Below are 18,385 nucleotides of genomic sequence, written 5' to 3'. Positions count from 1 at the left end.
TTCTTTACAGGATCCCACAATCTATACCCGAACTCTTCATCTCCATATTCGATAAATATGTAAGGAACAAATTTATCATCCAGCTTTGTTCTCTGCTCTTTTGGTACATATGCAAAAGCTCTGCAATCGAACACATTCAAATGCGAGTAGGACACCTCCTTGTTGGTCCAAACTCTCTCTGGGATGTCAAACGCCAACGGAACTGATGGGCTCCTATTGATCAGGTAACAGGCTGTCTGAACTGCTTTACCCCAAAATGACTTAGGCAGTTTAGCCATTCTAAGCAAGCTTCTCACCTTCTCCATAAAGGTGCGGTTGATCCTCTCGGCTACGCCATTATGTTGTGGGGTTCCAGGAACTGTCTTTTCATGTCTGATCCCATGACTTGAACAATACTCTTCAAATTTCCTTGAAGTGTACTCACCTCCTTTGTTACTTCAGAGACGCTTTAGCTTTCGACTCATTTCCCTTTCTACTAGAGCATAAAACTTTTGGAAAACTTGAAACACCTGATCTTTGGTTTTCAAAATATAAACCCATAATTTTCGTGAAACATCATCAATAAAAGTAACAAAATATTTGTTGTCGCCCATTGATGCAATTTTCATTGAGCCACAAACATCAGAATATACTAAATCAAGTATATTCAATTTTCTTTCAGACGATGTCTGAAATGAGACTCTATGCTACTTACCAAATAAATAGTTGTCACAAGGTTTTACCGTTGTACCTTTAGTATAAGGAATGAGTGATTTCTTGGCAAGAATATGCAATCCCTTCTCGCACATATGACCCATTCTTTTGTGCCACAAATCTGCAGAAATCTCATATTGTGCCGCGTTCAATTCACCTTGGCATATTTCTGCATCTGTCCTGTACAACGTGCTACGAGCAACTCCCTTTGCAATCACAATGATCCCTTAGTGAGTCTCCACTTTTGATTTGCAAAATAGTTCTCGTATCCATCTCGGTCTAAAGCAATTTCCGAGATCAAGTTCATCCGCAAATCAGGTACATGTCGCACATCCTTTAGAACCAATTTGCACCCGACATTTGTCTTGATACAAATGTCACCAATCCCCGCAATCGTTGAATAACTTGTGTTACCCATTCTCACTGTGCAGAAATCACCTGCTACATATCTGCAAAAAAAGGATATCTTACCGGTATGGCATGGTAAGATGCTGATGTGTCAACCACCCATTCTGACTCTAGACCTGACAGGTGCATGCATTCTTTTTCCTCCTTTATAAAGAGGACAACATTATCATTATTTTGCATCATGGCGGCTGTGTTGTCGTCATTCTTCTGGCCACTGGTTTCACCTTTGTCCTTCCTTGGATTTGGGCAATCTTTTTTGAAGTGACCTGGTTGATCGCAGTTGTATCAATTTCTGGCTCTTGATTTGGATCGGTTCTTTGACTTTCCACGAGCTCCGGATCTACCATAGTTGCTCGAATTCCTTTGATAACTCCTGCCTCTACCTTCTGTGATGAGAGTCTGTCCTTAATTTTCAGGCTTCTTTCTCATCTTTTCATTGAGTAAAAGAGCCGATGTGACATCTTTCAACTCAATAGTAGTCTTACCGTACACGATGGTTGTTGCCAAATTATCGTACGAAGATGGCAACGAGTTCAATAGCAAGAAGTCTTTATCTTCTTCCTAGATTTTCACTCCGAGGTTGGCAAGCTGTGTGATTAGTCCGTTAAACACATTTAAATATGACAAAAAATTCGTACTTTCACCCATGTGTAGGGCGTATAACTGCTTCTTTAGGTACAATTTATTTGTCAGCGTTTTGGACATGTATAGGCTTTCCAACCTTGTCCAAATTCCACGTGTAGTGTCTTCATCAATGATGTTATTTATCACATCATCTGATAAGTGCAACCTGATTGCACTAGCAACTCTTTCATCCAAGTCAGCCCAATCCTCAGCTTTCATAGTATCAGGCTTTTTGGCATCAGCATCTAGTACCTTGTGTAATCTTTGTTGGATGAGCAGATCCCTCATCCTTCTTTGCCATGTTGAGAAACCATTATCTCCGTTGAATTTTGCTACCTCGTACTTTACTCCAGACATTTTTATTTTTACCGAGTATAGTACTATCGGTAGTGAATAGTATTTTAATGAATGAGCATAACCTGTGCTCTGATACTAGTTGTTGGGAATAAACCCCCTACAAAAATAATATTCATGGTAATAAAAGCTGAATAAGAATGTAGCACTGAGATACTGTAATTAACAAGTATAAAAGAGTAACAACGACACCAAGATTTTTACGTGGAAAACCCTTTTGAATAAGGGAAAAAACCACGACCCTAAGAAGAGCAACTGATATCACTATAGCAAGGAATTTTACACTTTGTAGGTCCGAGTAAAATACTCAAAAGACCACTACAACACTCATAAGAAATAACCCTCTTTTGATATTCCCACTTTACTACAATATCTCTCACTCTCTATTTTTCTTACACACTATTTTCTTATACCCTGTCTGTGAAACCTCACTCTTTCTTTCTAACTCTCAGATATATTTTTCCTCTGAGATTGGTGTGTCAAAAATGAGAGCCGAATCTCTCCTTTATAGGTAGAACCTCACCTACTACGTTTGACATTTTTCTTCTGCACGCCTGCCATATTTGACAAATGCAGAAGGGAAACATGGGTTGCTAATCAAGGAAGAAAATTTTCTTCCTTGATTTATGGGATGGACCCCACAATAGCGCCCCTAACAAAAGGGACGTTAGTACTATCGAATAGTACTAGTATGTAAAGCTAAACATCAATCTTAATAGATTGAAGAACGAAACAAAGAGAAAGCAGTCACGATGGACAATAAAAGCTTCAAACAAATATGAAAACATCAAGTAAGGATCATATAGTTCCCGATTCAATTTTTCATCTTATTAGGTTTATAATCTTAGTGCCATGTGCCATAATCCACAATGCCACCGTGTTCCTACACGGACTCCGATCTCGACCCGACCGGTTAGGTCATCTCATTTGAGACATCAACCATATTCATAATTTTAATCAATCCAACACAATTACCACCATGTGTGCGACATGGTATCCGACTACGGCTCGATCGGCTAGATCATCTCACTTGAGACATCATCTTTTCAATCGTTCATCTCGATTCATATTTTCTTCTGATATTTCTTTACATGGCGCGAGTAGCCTCATTTATTAATGTCGTCATTGGCACTTGACCGTATCTTACAATTCGCGTTTTCCTTTTTATTCATTCAAATAACATTATCATCCACATCAATAAGGCCTATCATATAAGACATTGCACACATAAGGGGAAAGCTTGGAAAATCCTAATCACACGGAGGCTTTTCATATAAATTAGCATAGCAGACTTTATTCGATTCTTGACGTGAATTTCTGACCCTTTCTCAACACATATTTCACATTTTAAACACATTCCAAATAGCATGATGATAGGGTAAATATTTAGAACAATTATTGAACGTAAATCTTTCAACACAGCACATTAGGGAAAACAATTCTAGTATGATCAATTTAGGGACTTACACAAATTACACAAATACCAGGAGTTTGATTCTAAGAAGAAGGGGGTTTAGCCATACATACCTCAATTGAGCTTTCCTTAATTCCTACAATGTTCCGGAATGTTCGCAACTTCAATCTATTTTAGTAATGTAGCACAATTGAACCCGTAATTAGGAAAATGATCATAATCCTAGCTCACTTGAGCATTTTATCAAACATTATGTGTTCATTAAGGTTTTATGATCATTTTATGGAAGATTACACCAATCCATTCCTCATTCTTCTCTATTTTTGATTTATAACTCCCCACATCTTCTAAGAACACATGCATGCAATGTAATCTCCTTCATCCCCATGAATTATCACACTAATGGCCCATTATAGCTATGTTTGGAATTAAGAGCTAGGGTGATGAAGTCTTACCTCTTACGATGAAGACTTAGATGCCTCACTTGAATATCTTCAAGGTTTTAAGTGATAATTGAAGAACAATTTGATGAAGATTAGGCCCTCCCTCTAGGACTCTCTCTCTCTCTCTCTCTCTCTCTCTCTCTCTCTCTCTCACTTTAGAAATATCAGAAGATGTGCTCAAAATGGTCTAAAATGGGTGTTTTAACGGAATAGGGTCGGATTTAAAAATAAGAAAATAAGAGCCTCGATACAGATCTATGCGATCGCATAATGCTTCTGTGGTCCGCAAATGGGCCGCATAATTTGCCTCAACTCCTGGCATTTTTCTGCCTCGGTGTGCGACTAGTCTGCGATCTGCAAACCTATTCTGTAGCCGCATAATGCGCCGCAGAACTCCCACATACAAATCTCAAAGGCGAATATGTGATCAATATGCGGCCCGCGAAATGGGTATGCGATCGCATAATGGGGCCGCGAAATGACATCATCTAGGATGTTGCTAGCAAGAATGTGGGAAAGTTATGCAAGATCATAAGCGAGTTATCAAGTGTCACACGTACGCTTAGGTTATGTTTAAGGACGTGACAAAAGGCTATATAGAAGAAAATTATCAAACTAGAGAGAGAACGTGGTAGGTAGCTTTATTAGAACTCAAAAACTCTTGAATCTCTCTACATCTTAGCTACTTCTCCATAATTGAAATTATATAGTAGCACCCCTATTTATAATACTATAAATCAAATTTGACTAGACTAACAAAATCTATTCCAATATGAAATTGGTAAAGAAAAACATAACTAGACATGAATTAAATAAACTAGTAAATACTAAATCCTAGACGATATAAGAATACTAATTAATTAATCTTGGTTTAATTTCCAATATGTCCAAACACAACTTTAACTTTTAAAATTTATTTTTCAACACAATTTCAAAAACTCTTTTTTCAAGTTTCAATTAAATCCCCTATCTCTAAAGGGGCTTATGCACTCCACTCGCTGTCTACTAAACGAGCTTTAAAGCGAGCGAGCGAAGCCCTCAATTTAGTGGCTTCCCTCACCCTACTCTTTCATTTCCGCTTAAGCTTCCCCGGTTTGTGCACGTTTTTACTATTTTGACTAGCGCCCGGCAAAGGAATGATTTTTTCCCAAAGCTGGCTTTCTTTATTTATGTCCAAACGCAAGCTTAATCTTGGGTATAAAGTTGTCTAGGATGTATTTTACTTTTTACGTGAGATTATCCATCGCCATTAGAATTTAATCGAGCCCAATACAGATATTAAACACCAAATAATTAAGAAAAGAAAATCCCGCTAATCCCCAAAGGCTCCAGGCCACTGATAGCTTTCTCCAGCTATGCTATGCTAATATCTGCACACCGAGTTTGGTGGAATATATAAAGCTTAGAACTTTATTCCACTGAATAAGTCAAGACAGACTTATTCTCTTTTTTCTGTTTCCTCAAAGTTGACCAAATTAGTACTCCTGTTAGTTTATAGTACTAATAAATACAATATCTTTAGGTGAAAATAAAGAAGTCAAGAGTTTTATATAGAGGTTGGTTCATCTTTAAATAATTTTAATTAGGTGCAAATGACGAACTTCAAGAATTTTATATAGAGCACTACAAAACATAAGCACACATCTTTATTAGTTCAACAATTGTTCTTTCCTTCAACTCATTTTGGCAATCAATCGGTGATGCTTGAAATTTCATGAGTAGTTTTATTTAGTTTTACTTATATGCGTTTATTCTAGGGCGTCAACATGACTTTAATGTAAGAGCAATTTCATACCTTGACCTATATTCTTTTCACATCGTTATACGTAATCAATAATAAAATATTTGCAATTTTAAATTAAGATGATGAAATTATTAATCAATTGGAGAGAAAAAAGTCAAATAATTTGTATCTGAAAAAAACAATTCGGTTTTTAAGATGCTATAATCTGAATCACAGTACAGCAAGTTTTTATTTTAATAGCATTCTAAAACTGCCATTATATAGAAACGTTATCTACACAAACGTCTATATTAGGTATATTATATATTATGATTAGTGATAAATTGCGATGAGAATGTAGAAGGAAAATTATGCGACATAGTAAATATATATATTGTATCACTACTAAAAACTGCCAAAAAGCGTCCACAAAAACCGACCGAAATCGGTCGGAATCCAATAAAAATCGATCGATTTCCGACTCATTTCAATTGGTCGATAAAATAATGATCGCAAACGGGGAGCGACCGAAGTCGGTCGGTAACTGTCAACACAGTTTAACCAAATGTCTGACACAAATTAATTTTACGGACCGACCTCGGTCAGTATTGTTAAAAATATTTTTTAAATTATTTTTAAATTACCAACCGAATTCGGTCGGAAATTTAATTATTCATTTTTAAAAAATTATTCAATTCCGATTGAAATCGGTTAGTATTGTCAAAATATAAAATTATACATTTTTATTTAAAATTGTTAATTCTGACCGAAATCGGTCGGTATTATTTAAATAATTAAATTTTAAAATCATAAATTCTGACCGAAGTCGGCCGTTAATTTGATTTTCTTGGAATTAATATGAACATTTCTGACCGAAGTTGGTCGGTTTTCTGTGTAACAACCCCTTTGGAAGGGTACTACTTAGGAAACAAATCTAATTTCCTACTTACAAAATATTAAAAGAGATATTAATAAAAATATTCAGAATAATTTTAGTAGCGGAAGTATGCCCATGCGAAAAGGTTCAAAGTGCAATATATATATATATATATTTTGAAAATACACCATAATTTTATTTTAAATGAAATACAATGTCAAAATATTAACATATGGTGATATAACCCTTCTTGATTAATCAACAAATTAAAGCAACTTCCTAACATATTTATACAATCATTCAAAATCACTACAAGTTTGTATTGTACATAAATTTCAAACTATCGGGTAAAAAAAAACTAGTTTTCTCCTTTTCTACATATTTACAAGACAAAGTGTAAATTCAGCATATTACAAGACTTGAGTTATTAAAACACCCTAATACAATAAAATAGGCTACAAATTCAAGTTACAAGATTTTGGTCTTTAAAATCCAACAAGCCTCCAAATAACATAAGTGTGATATATATATATATATATATATATATATATATATATATATATATATATATATATATATATATATATATATATATATATATCTTGTATATCTTGTATATCATGTACACAGAATACAATAAATTAAATTAAACAAGTATGCAAAAATTTATAAACTCCAAGTCATTTTCAAGAAAGGAAATAACAAAAACTACTAGGTACTATCACAACAAAACAAATCCTAAAATCACAAACTTGGCTCTGATACCAAAAAGATATATAAAAAATTCTAATAGGTGTCTAGTATAAAAACGAGTTTAGAAACTTACCAAGAGGAGCAACTTGATCTTCACCAAAAACGAAATTTGTTTGTTGATTTAGTAGAAATCCGTGATTTTTTTCATGAAACTTCAGATTTTCAAATTTCTACGGAGGAGAGATATAGAGAGAGATAGAGAGAAGGAGGGATAGATAGAAAGAGAGAGATGGATTCTTTGTCTTGAAGAGTAGAAATAAAATGGTTACTCAACTACTAAATATTCTTAGATAAATACAAAAGGTTGGAAACCAAAACTTAATTATATATTATATTTAATAATAACTAGTCAAAATAATATTAAGTGTTACATATAGCAACATCATGAAACTTCATTGCCAATATTAACACAACCTAAAGTAAGAAATTTTCATATATTGACAATTTCACATTTAGGAAATGCAAAGTAAAATATTTCTTCGTTATAAAAATGTCCAATCAAGAATACAAATATTATAAAATATTTTGGTGTGTTACATTCTGGGTATTTTTTTTGCCAGAAAACAGTTGTTTTATAGTTGCACCACCTGCCAATAACCAATAATGGTAGCACTACACTTCTTCCATTCAACCAACAACAACAAGAACAATAATAACAACAACAATAACAACTATCAAAACTATATATATTAGCAAAATATTATCACCATCTCCACTAAACTATATTCGATTAAAACTTACCATAATTGAATTAAATTGTATTAATACAGCTTAATATAACTTGATATAATTTAATATAATTATGCGTGCGTGTGTGTTATATCATAGCATGTTGGATACAACGACTATATCGATTAAACTCGATAATTTACACTTACATACATATGACTAGCGTTGATGATTTATTCTCAACTGTTCATACTCGAATGCTTGATCGACGTGACTAAATAAGAAAACAAATCTTGGAGTTTAAGTGACGAGATGCTCTGGTATAATGAGTGACTAGATGCTCCAAGATGTGTACAGTCGGCACAGTCTTGAATGTTTTTTTCTCGATCACCTTATTAGTACTTTGTTTAGATACTTCATCGGTGGATCAATTGAAAATTCAATTATATTCGATTAAAACTTACTACAATTGAATTAAATTGTATTAATACAACTTAATATAATTGGATACAACTTAATATAATTGGATACAGATCCAATTATATTAAGTTGTATCCAATTATATTTAGTTGTTACTAAAACTAAAATATTAATATAGAAAGAACTATACACTTTATTTTTAAATGTGTTATAGTAAGATTTAATCGAATATAATTGAATTTTCAATTGAACCACTGATGAAGTATCCGAGCAAAGTACTAATAAGGTGATCGAGAACAAAATATTCAAGATGATGTGTGTGTTTGTGTGTGTATAAAAGTAATTTAAAAACACACACATATATCTATATCAATTAAGTATTAAATATTATTTATTTAAAAGCTATTTATATAAATTGACTAAAATAGACCGACTTCGGTCGGTATTTTCATTAAATTAATATTTCAAAAATTTTAAAATTAAATTTTCGACTGAATTCGGTCGAAAAAATTTAATTAAACCTTATTTCAATTGGTGAATATATATATAATATAATATAATTTTTGTTATATTAATAAACCAATTGCCTTGGGCGAAAGAATAATTTCAAATATACCGACCAATTTCGTTCGGATATTTGAAAATTTTTAATTAAAAATTATTTTGGTAGATAATATGCAAGTATGACCAGGTCTTGGTCAAGATTGACCAGTTTCCAACCGAAATCGGTCGGAATTCTATATCTTTATTGTGGGACTAATATTTCCGTTGTTAGAAATTTTTTCTTTGACTTGTGTGACCAATTTACTTATTTTCCGACCGATTTCGATCGGGTTTTTCTTTTCGACCGATTTCAGTCGGTATTCTGTGCACGGATTTTACTGGTTTTCTAGTAGTGTATTTATCATTCGTAACTATACTTTCAAAAAATTATCATTCGTAGCTATATTTGAATTTTTTAGCAAATCCACCTGTAGTACTAGAACAAGAAATCAATTGTTTTGAATTGAAACAAGAAATCAATTATTTTGAACTGAAACAAGAGAGCAACAAGCTTTCGTAGCTCGGTTAATATTCTATTTTTCTGTATTTTTGTGTTTCGTCTTGGTTGTATTTGTTCGCACAACGAATACAATTAACATAAGTTATATTCGTTGCGCGTCTATAACATAAGTTATATTCGGTTAATAAATGATAATTAGGCAAACTATAGTTCCGTTTCGTAATTACACTCTTTAACTGTAATGTTTTAGGAAAATTTCTCTATATCGAATGTTATCTATGTTGTGCATGTGAATGAATCTTTGTCCTTGTTATAAATATATTATATTATGGATGTTCATTTAGTACTCCGTTGTAAATAAGCTTCCTGAAGAAGCTTATCCATATGGGACTCCACCGTAAATATGTTTATCTATTTAGTACTATATTGGAAATAAGCTTCCTGAAGAAGCTTATCACTTCGGTACCCGGTTATGGATAAACATTACCCCCAGTATAAGTTTATCCATACCGGGTATAATAGGCTTATCTTTTCAGTACCCAGTTATGGATAAACATTACCCCCGGTAAAAGATTATCCATACCGGGTATAATAATCTTATCCATTCAGTACTCCGTTATGGATAAATATTGCTCTCAGTAGAAGATTATCCATATCTGGTATAGCAGCAGTTTACACAGCAGCTTGTAGCAGCTTACACAACAGCTTGTAGTAGCAGCTTACACAGCAGCTTATAGTAGCTTACACTGCAGCTTGTAGTAGCAGCTTACACAGCAGCTTGTAGTAGCAGCTTACGGAGCAACTTCCTTTCTTCTATAAATAGAAGAGATTTCAGTTCATTATGTACATCAGTTTGAATTTGAATAATATATCAGTTTCTCTATATACTTGTCTTTACTTTATAGTCTTTATTTTATAACACGTTATCAGCACGAAGCTCTACCATCTCGAGCAAATATTTTGAAAGTATCTGAGGTAAGAACTTTCTTTTCCTAAATAATGTCAAATCTTTCTAAACTTGAATTTGTAGCCCTGGATATATCGGGCAAAAGCTACATGTCTTGGGTACTTGATGCTGAAATTCATCTTGATGCGATGGGTCTGGCAGACACCATCAAGGATAAAAACCAGGCATCAAACCAAGACCGTGCCAAAGCAATGATATTCCTACGCCATCACCTTGATGAGGGCCTGAAAATGGAATATCTCACTATTAAAGATCCAGTCATACTGTGGAATAATTTGAAAGATAGATATGACCACCTGAAGATGGTCGTTCTTCCACAGGCACGTTATGATTGGACTCATCTAAGGCTACAAGATTTTAAATCTATCAGTGAGTATAATTCTGCTATGTTCAGAATTATTTCCCAATTAAAATTATGTGGTGATAATATTACTGATCATGATATGTTGGAGAAAACTTTCACCACTTTTCATGCCTCGAATATGCTCCTGCAGCAGCAATATCGAGAGATGGGATTTAAAAAGTATTCTGAACTTATCTCACATCTTCTTATAGCAGAGCAACATAATGGGCTATTAATGAAAAATCATGAAAGCCGACCTATTGGTTCTTGTCCATTCCCTGAAGTGAATGAGACGAACTTCCACCAAGCTAAACGTGGAAGAGGTCATGGCCCCAGTCGTGGTCATGGCCGTGGTCGGGGAAGAAACCCCAATCATGGTAATAATAATGCACCAAAGAAGCCTCCTCACCACCAGCAGTGGAAAAGGAAGGAACAAAAGCATGAAGCGGTGCAAGCGCCAAATGCAGAAAATGCATGCTATAGATGTGGAGGAAAAGGGCACTGGTCACGTACTTGTCGTACGCCAAAGCATCTGGTTGAGCTTTATCAAGCCTCCCTGAAGAAGACAGAGAAAAATGCTGAAGCAAATTTTATTTCTGAAGATAATTTAGACTTCATGCATTTGGATGTAGCTGATTACTTTGCACTCCCAGAAGGAGAAATAAGTCATGTAATCGGTAGTGAATCTGTAGAAATGTAAATATTTTAATTTGTGTTGTTTGTAATAAATAGTATGGTTATGTAATTATTGTACATAAATAAAAGTTATGTTTTGATAATGATATTTACTATAATATATTTTATTTATGTTATTTTGAAGAATATGGATAACCCTCAAATTATGTTTGGATCAAAGACAAATCATGAAGATATGTGTGTTATTGATAGTGGAACAACACATGCCATATTCAACGATCAGAAATACTTTTCTTATTTGCATAAGGAAAAAGCAAATGTTTCAACAATTTCTGGTAATATAAGTTTGATTGAAGGCTCCGGAAGAGCCATAATATTTCTGTCTAAGGGAACAAAACTTATTATAGACAATGCATTGTTCTCCTCCAAGTCCCGAAGAAACTTGTTGAGTTTTATAGATATCCGCCGAAATGGGTATCATGTAGAGACAATAGATGAAATGAACAGGGAATATCTTTGTATTACAAAGAATATTTCTGGCCAGAAATGCATTGTAGAAAAGTTACCAACTTTATCTTCTGGCTTATACTATTCAAAAATTAGTACAATTGAAGCACACTCTATCGTAAACCAGAAGTTTACGGATTCAAATACTTTTGTGCTTTGGCATGGCCGTTTGGGCCATCCCGGATCAATAATGATGAGACGAATTACTGAAAATTCGAGTGGGCATCCATTAAAGAACCTGAAGATTCTTACAAATGACGAATTTTCTTGTGATGCTTGTTATCAAGGAAAAATGATCACTAGACCATCACCAATGAAGGTTGATATTGAATCCCCTGCCTTTTTAGAGCGTATACATGGGGATATATGTGGACCTATTCACCCACCAAGTGGGTTGTTTAGATATTTTATGGTCCTAATAGATGCATCTTCAAGATGGTCTCATGTGTGTCTACTATCATCTCGCAACCTGGCGTTTGCAAAGCTATTAGCCCAAATAATTCGATTAAGGGCACAATTCCCAGATTATCCTATAAAGGCTATTCGCCTTGATAATGCTGGAGAATTCTCATCTCAAGCTTTTGATGATTATTGTTTATCCGTTGGGATAAAAGTTGAACATCCTGTAGCTTATGTTCATACTCAAAATGGCCTTGCAGAGTCATTTATTAAACGCTTGCAATTGATAGCAAGACCACTACTTATGAAAACAAAATTGCCCACTACTGTTTGGGGCCATGCTATCTTGCATGCAGCATCACTTATCCGTCTTAGACCGACACATTATAATAAATATTCTCCGTCACAATTAGTTTTTGGTCATGAACCAAATATTGCCCATCTACGAATTTTCGGATGTGCTGTATATGTGCCAGTAGCACCACCACAACGTAGTAAGATGGGACCACAGAGAAGGATAGGAATATATGTTGGGTTTGAATCACCCTCTATTATTCGCTATCTTGAACCATTGACAGGAGATTTATTTACTGCTCGATTTGCAGATTGTCGGTTTGATGAAACAAATTTCCCACAATTAGGGGGAGAGAAAAAGGAAATCAAAAGAGAAATTGTGTGGAAAGTTTCATCATTATCTCACTTTGATCCCCGTACCCCTATATGTAATCAGGAGGTCCAGAAGATCATCCATTTACAGAATATAGCAAATCAAATGCCAGACGCATTTACTGATTTGAAAAGGATAACTAAGTCACATATCCCAGCAGAGAATGTGCCTATCCGAATTGATGTCCCAATGGGACCATCTACTAGCATGAGAGCTAGTGAACCTAAAGCACGCCTGAAGCGTGGTAGGCCTTTGGGTTCTAAGGATCGAAATCCTCGAAAAAGAAAATCGACAAATGATCAAAACGATACTATGAAGGGATCCCCTGAAGAGACCCAAAATCTGATTAGTTCTGAGATTCCTGAAGAAATCAATGAACCTGAAGCTCATGTGAGTGAGGAACTTTTAATAAGTTCGAACGGTGATGGGATTAATTTAAATCGATTTAAAATAGTGGTGGATAATATTTTTGCATATAATGTTGCACTTAATATTATGCAAGATAGTGAGGATCTTGAACCTCGATCTGTCGAAGAATGTCGACAAAGATTTGATTGGCCAAAATGGCAAGAGGCAATTCAATCGGAATTGAAGTCACTTGCTAAAAGAGAGGTCTTTGGACCAGTAGTCCAAACACCTGCTGGTATAAAACCAGTTGGTCATAAATGGGTTTTTGTGCGAAAAAGGAATGATAAAAATGAAGTTGAAAGATACAAAGCTCGCCTTGTTGCACAAGGATTCTCACAACGACCTGGAGTCGATTTTGATGAAACATATTCACCTGTTATGGATGCCATAACATTTCGATATCTCATCAGTTTAGCACTACATGAAAAGCTTGAAATACATCTAATGGATGTAGTTACAGCTTATCTGTACGGTTCACTTGATAATGAAATTTATATGAAAATTCCTGAAGGATTTAAAATGCCTGAAGCAAAATCTCAGGAAATGTATTCAATCAGATTACAAAGATCTTTGTACGGTTTAAAGCAATCTGGGCGCATGTGGTATAATCGCCTTAGTGAATATTTGCTGAAAGAAGGTTACATAAATGATGTTATTTGTCCATGTATTTTTATAAAGAAAATGGCATCAGAATTTGTTATACTTGCTGTTTATGTTGATGACATAAATCTTGTTGGAACTCCAGAAGAGCTCCAAAAGGCAATTGAATATCTTAAGAAAGAATTTGAGATGAAAGATCTTGGAAAGACAAAACTTTGTCTTGGTCTGCAAATTGAACATTTAGCAGACGGGATCTTTATCCATCAATCTGCCTATACAGAAAGGGTCTTAAAACGCTTTTACATGGACAAAGCGCACCCATTGAGTACACCAATGGTTGTTCGATCACTTGAAGTGAATAAGGATTTGTTCCGACCTCCAGAAGAGGACGAGGAACTCCTTGGTCCCGAAGTACCCTATCTCAGTGCAATTGGTGCACTAATGTATCTTGCTAATGCTACAAGGCCTGACATAGCATTCTCTGTTAATTTACTAGCAAGATATAGTTCTTCTCCTACACGGAGACATTGGAACGGGATTAAGCATATATTGCGATATTTAAAGGGAACTCTTGATATGGGTTTGTTTTATGCTAACAAAGATAGTGCAGACCTTGTTGGTTATGCAGATGCAGGTTATTTATCTGATCCCCATAAAGCTCGATCTCAAACCGGCTACGTATTTACATATGGAGGTACTATCATATCATGGCGCTCCACAAAGCAATCTATTGTTGCTACTTCTTCAAATCACGCTGAGATAATAGCTATTCATGAAGCAAGTAGGGAATGCGTATGGTTGAGATCAATAATTCATTTTATTCGAGAAAAATGTGGTTTGGAATGTGAGAAAAGACCCACAATTTTATACGAAGACAATGCTGCATGCATAGCCCAATTGAAGGGAGGATTTATAAAAGGAGATAGAACGAAGCACATTTCACCAAAATTATTCTACACACACGATCTTCAGAAAAATGGTGACATTGATGTGCAACAAATCCGTTCAAGTGATAATCCAGCAGATTTATTCACTAAATCTTTGCCAACTTCAACTTTTGAGAAGATGGTATACAAGATTGGAATGCGGAGACTCAAATATTTGAAACAAGGTTTTCATCAGGGGAGTAAAATACGCGATGCACTCTTTTTCCCTTACTAAGGTTTTTTCCCATGGGGTTTTCCTTATAAGGTTTTTAATGAGGCACCTAACAATGCGTATTACTAAATATGTGTACTCTTTTTCCTTCACTAGAATTTTTTTTCCCACGTGGTTTTTCCTAGTGAGGTTTTAATGAGACACATGATCTTTTAATGAACATCCAAGGGGGAGTGTTATAAATATATTATATTATGGATGTTCATTTAGTACTCCGTTGTAAATAAGCTTCCTGAAGAAGCTTATCCATATGGGACTCCACCGTAAATATGTTTATCTATTTAGTACTATATTGGAAATAAGCTTCCTGAAGAAGCTTATCACTTCGGTACCCGGTTATGGATAAACATTACCCCCAGTATAAGTTTATCCATACCGGGTATAATAGGCTTATCTTTTCAGTACCCAGTTATGGATAAACATTACCCCCGGTAAAAGATTATCCATACCGGGTATAATAAGCTTATCCATTCAGTACTCCGTTATGGATAAATATTGCTCTCAGTAGAAGATTATCCATATCTGGTATAGCAACAGCTTGTAGCAGCTTACACAGCAACTTGTAGTAGCAGCTTACACAGCAGCTTATAGTAGCTTATACTGCAGCTTGTAGTAGCAGCTTACACAGCAGCTTGTAGTAGCAGCTTACGGAGCAGCTTCCTTTCTTCTATAAATAGAAGAGATTTCAGTTCATTATGTACATCAGTTTGAATTCGAATAATATATCAATTTCTCTATATACTTGTCTTTACTTTATAGTCTTTATTTTATAACAGTCCTGCCAATATTGGGTCATTATTTCTCATAACTTTTGTCTTTGTAAAGAAAGTCTATAAATGACTTCGATTTTCGACCGTTGAAGGCTTTAGGGCCTTGCTAAAATTACCGGCAATAACAGGTGATTTTTAATTAAACTACCTCTTAATTGCTAGGCGAAATTACATTATCTTATGAGGCGCGCCACAGGCCCACAGTTGATTAGCAGTTCCGCCAATCAAACGTTGCCACGATTACAAACAAAACCTCGGCCCAATAATTGGTTGGCTCCAGCTGTGTACCTAACAGTTGTGTGCACCTCACCACCAGCACCGTCCCACTCATAATTTGTCACCGGCATTTCCCGGTTTCCCTTAATACCTGCGATTTTTCCTTTATAATTTATACAACATTCCCAAAATCTGATATTCTTCTCTCCTTATATATAGAATCACAACAAATACACAGAGAAAAATGGAGGAAGAAATTGAGAATGTTTAGGGTTTCTGAAAAGATCCACATTTTCTCTGCAAACCACAAAGCCCTAATTTATAGGGGCTGCGGTTTGTAGAGATCATCATTTCTGTGGTATTTTCTTCTCCTTTCTCTGTTTAAATTTCAATTCTATCTTAATTCGTCGCAATTGTTGTTAATTTTCCGACATGGCGGGTCAAACCAACCCGGAATTCTCCCAAAAAGAACCCGATGTGAACGAAGAATTACAGGAGCTTGAATTTACCAAGCGGGGTTGTTGTTTCTGGCTACCATCTTTAAGGTGTGGACGTAGCGTATGGGAACGGATCTCAACGAGCGATCAAAAGGAAGAACCCCGTTGGTGGGATAAGGGTGTAAACGCCGTTAAGAAAGTTAGAGAGTGGTCGGAACTCGTCGCGGGTCCGAAATGGAAGACGTTCATTCGCCGGTTTAATAAGAACCGGTCCAAAACGAATAAATTCAATTACGACCCGTTAAGTTACTCCTTGAATTTCGATGATGGACCAGGGGTAAATGATCAGTCGGAAGATGATCGTTTGTTTCGTGATTTCTCGTCGAGATTTGCGTCGATTCCGGTTTCTGCTAAGTCTTCAATGGATTTGGGCAAGGATCCGCCATCCTTCTTGTGAATTCCATTCCCGTCGGAAAATTGAGGCGAATTATGAAAGAGAGTGGCCATGATGTGGAATCTGATGAGCGGCGGCGGCGGCGGCGGCGGCGGACCGAGAATTGAGGCGGAGAAAATGAGTGGACTCTGTTGTTGGACGCTTGTGACGGTGATGAAACAGGTGGTTTTGATTCTCTGACATAAAAACTTGGTCGGTTGATTGATTTGTTGTGATCAAATAGTTGTCTTTATTTTTCTAGTCATATATTTGTTTTATTTGGTTGATGTTAGTTACTGCAGTATTATTCAATTGAATACTTTAATAGGAAAATACAACCAACTTTGTTTGTATACAAGTTCATAGGATACAAATTTATAAAATTGTTTTCGATTTCCATTTTCTCACTTTTGTCTTTTTCATTTCCACCGACTGCCACATGATTTTTGTATAGTATCGTGTGATGTTTTTGGATGAGATTGAATCTGATTAAATTAGAGTAACCCAGAGAATGTTAACGTAATTCTTATATAAGGATTACTATATTTGCTACTTAAAGAGTGAGAGTTGTACTGGTCCAGAGAAGATTAACATAATCTATATCAAATGATATTTACTAAATGAAGAGTTATGACACTGATTCAGGGAAGATCTATAAAAAGATAGTTACTAATTTAAAAACATTTTGTATCATAAACTGTCGAAGGGGAGCCTTGATGTAACTAGTAAAGTTGCTGCCATGTGACCGGGAGGTTATGGGTTGAAATCGTGAAAACAGTCCGACGCCCTTCCCGGATAGTAAGTTTTGCTGTTACTTTATATACGAGATAAGTAACTGATGGGTGTACATTTGTTGGCATGTTCTGTTGACTGGAATGATGTAATGACATGGGCGAAGTCAACTGATCACCCTTTGTCGAAAGATTACGAAAAGTTACACTATGTATATAAGTAAAATATTGATTTTAGATATATAAGTAAAATATTGACTTTAGATATATAAAACTTATATTGAACATTTTTGTTGGATTTTTTTTTTTACTTCTTTCAAATTTGAACACCCTCGGAAATATTTCTAGCTTCGCCACATTGTAATTATGTGTTCTATGAAAACCTCCTGTTTTAGATTCCCTTCACAATCGTGCTTTTTTCCATTAGTGGAATTTTACTGAGTTGTTGTTATTTTAATCGTGCTTTTGCTCCTTTTTGTCTTAAAAAGTGTATGATGCAAATTTTCTAAATTTTTTTCTTTGAGAACAAGCAAATTCTTTCAGTATATCTTCAAATGACGTCTGACATTGAAAAGGAAACATACAATTTTTATTATAACTATATTAACATTAGTCTTGTCTGAACCTTTGTTAACTTATATTCGTAAAGAAGTTATTTGTATGCATAAAATAGGTGGTAGCCTATGGTTAATACATTCACTAATTGAAAGTCATCTTTGCTATTAAGTCGCT

The 18,385-nt window shown here is 35.1% G+C and overlaps 1 protein-coding gene across 1 annotated transcript; it reads left to right on the top strand.

Moving 5' to 3' along the window:
* Positions 1-16,254: 16,254 nt before the first annotated feature.
* Positions 16,255-17,329, top strand: LOC104213675 (uncharacterized). Its single transcript, XM_009763206.2, has one exon. It carries the CDS (start codon positions 16,485-16,487, stop codon positions 16,944-16,946), a length of 462 nt encoding a protein of 153 aa, XP_009761508.1. The 5' UTR covers positions 16,255-16,484; the 3' UTR covers positions 16,947-17,329.
* Positions 17,330-18,385: the final 1,056 nt, after the last annotated feature.

Source organism: Nicotiana sylvestris, chromosome 2 (genome assembly GCF_000393655.2).
Source record: "Nicotiana sylvestris chromosome 2, ASM39365v2, whole genome shotgun sequence".
Lineage (NCBI taxonomy): Eukaryota > Viridiplantae > Streptophyta > Magnoliopsida > Solanales > Solanaceae > Nicotiana > Nicotiana sylvestris.
This window is presented reverse-complemented; position numbering and strand designations above follow the sequence as displayed.

Coding starts and splice junctions, on each gene's coding strand:
- LOC104213675 (XM_009763206.2), top strand. CDS start 16,485: ATGGCGGGTCAAACCAACCCGGAATTCTCCCAAAAAGAACCCGATGTG.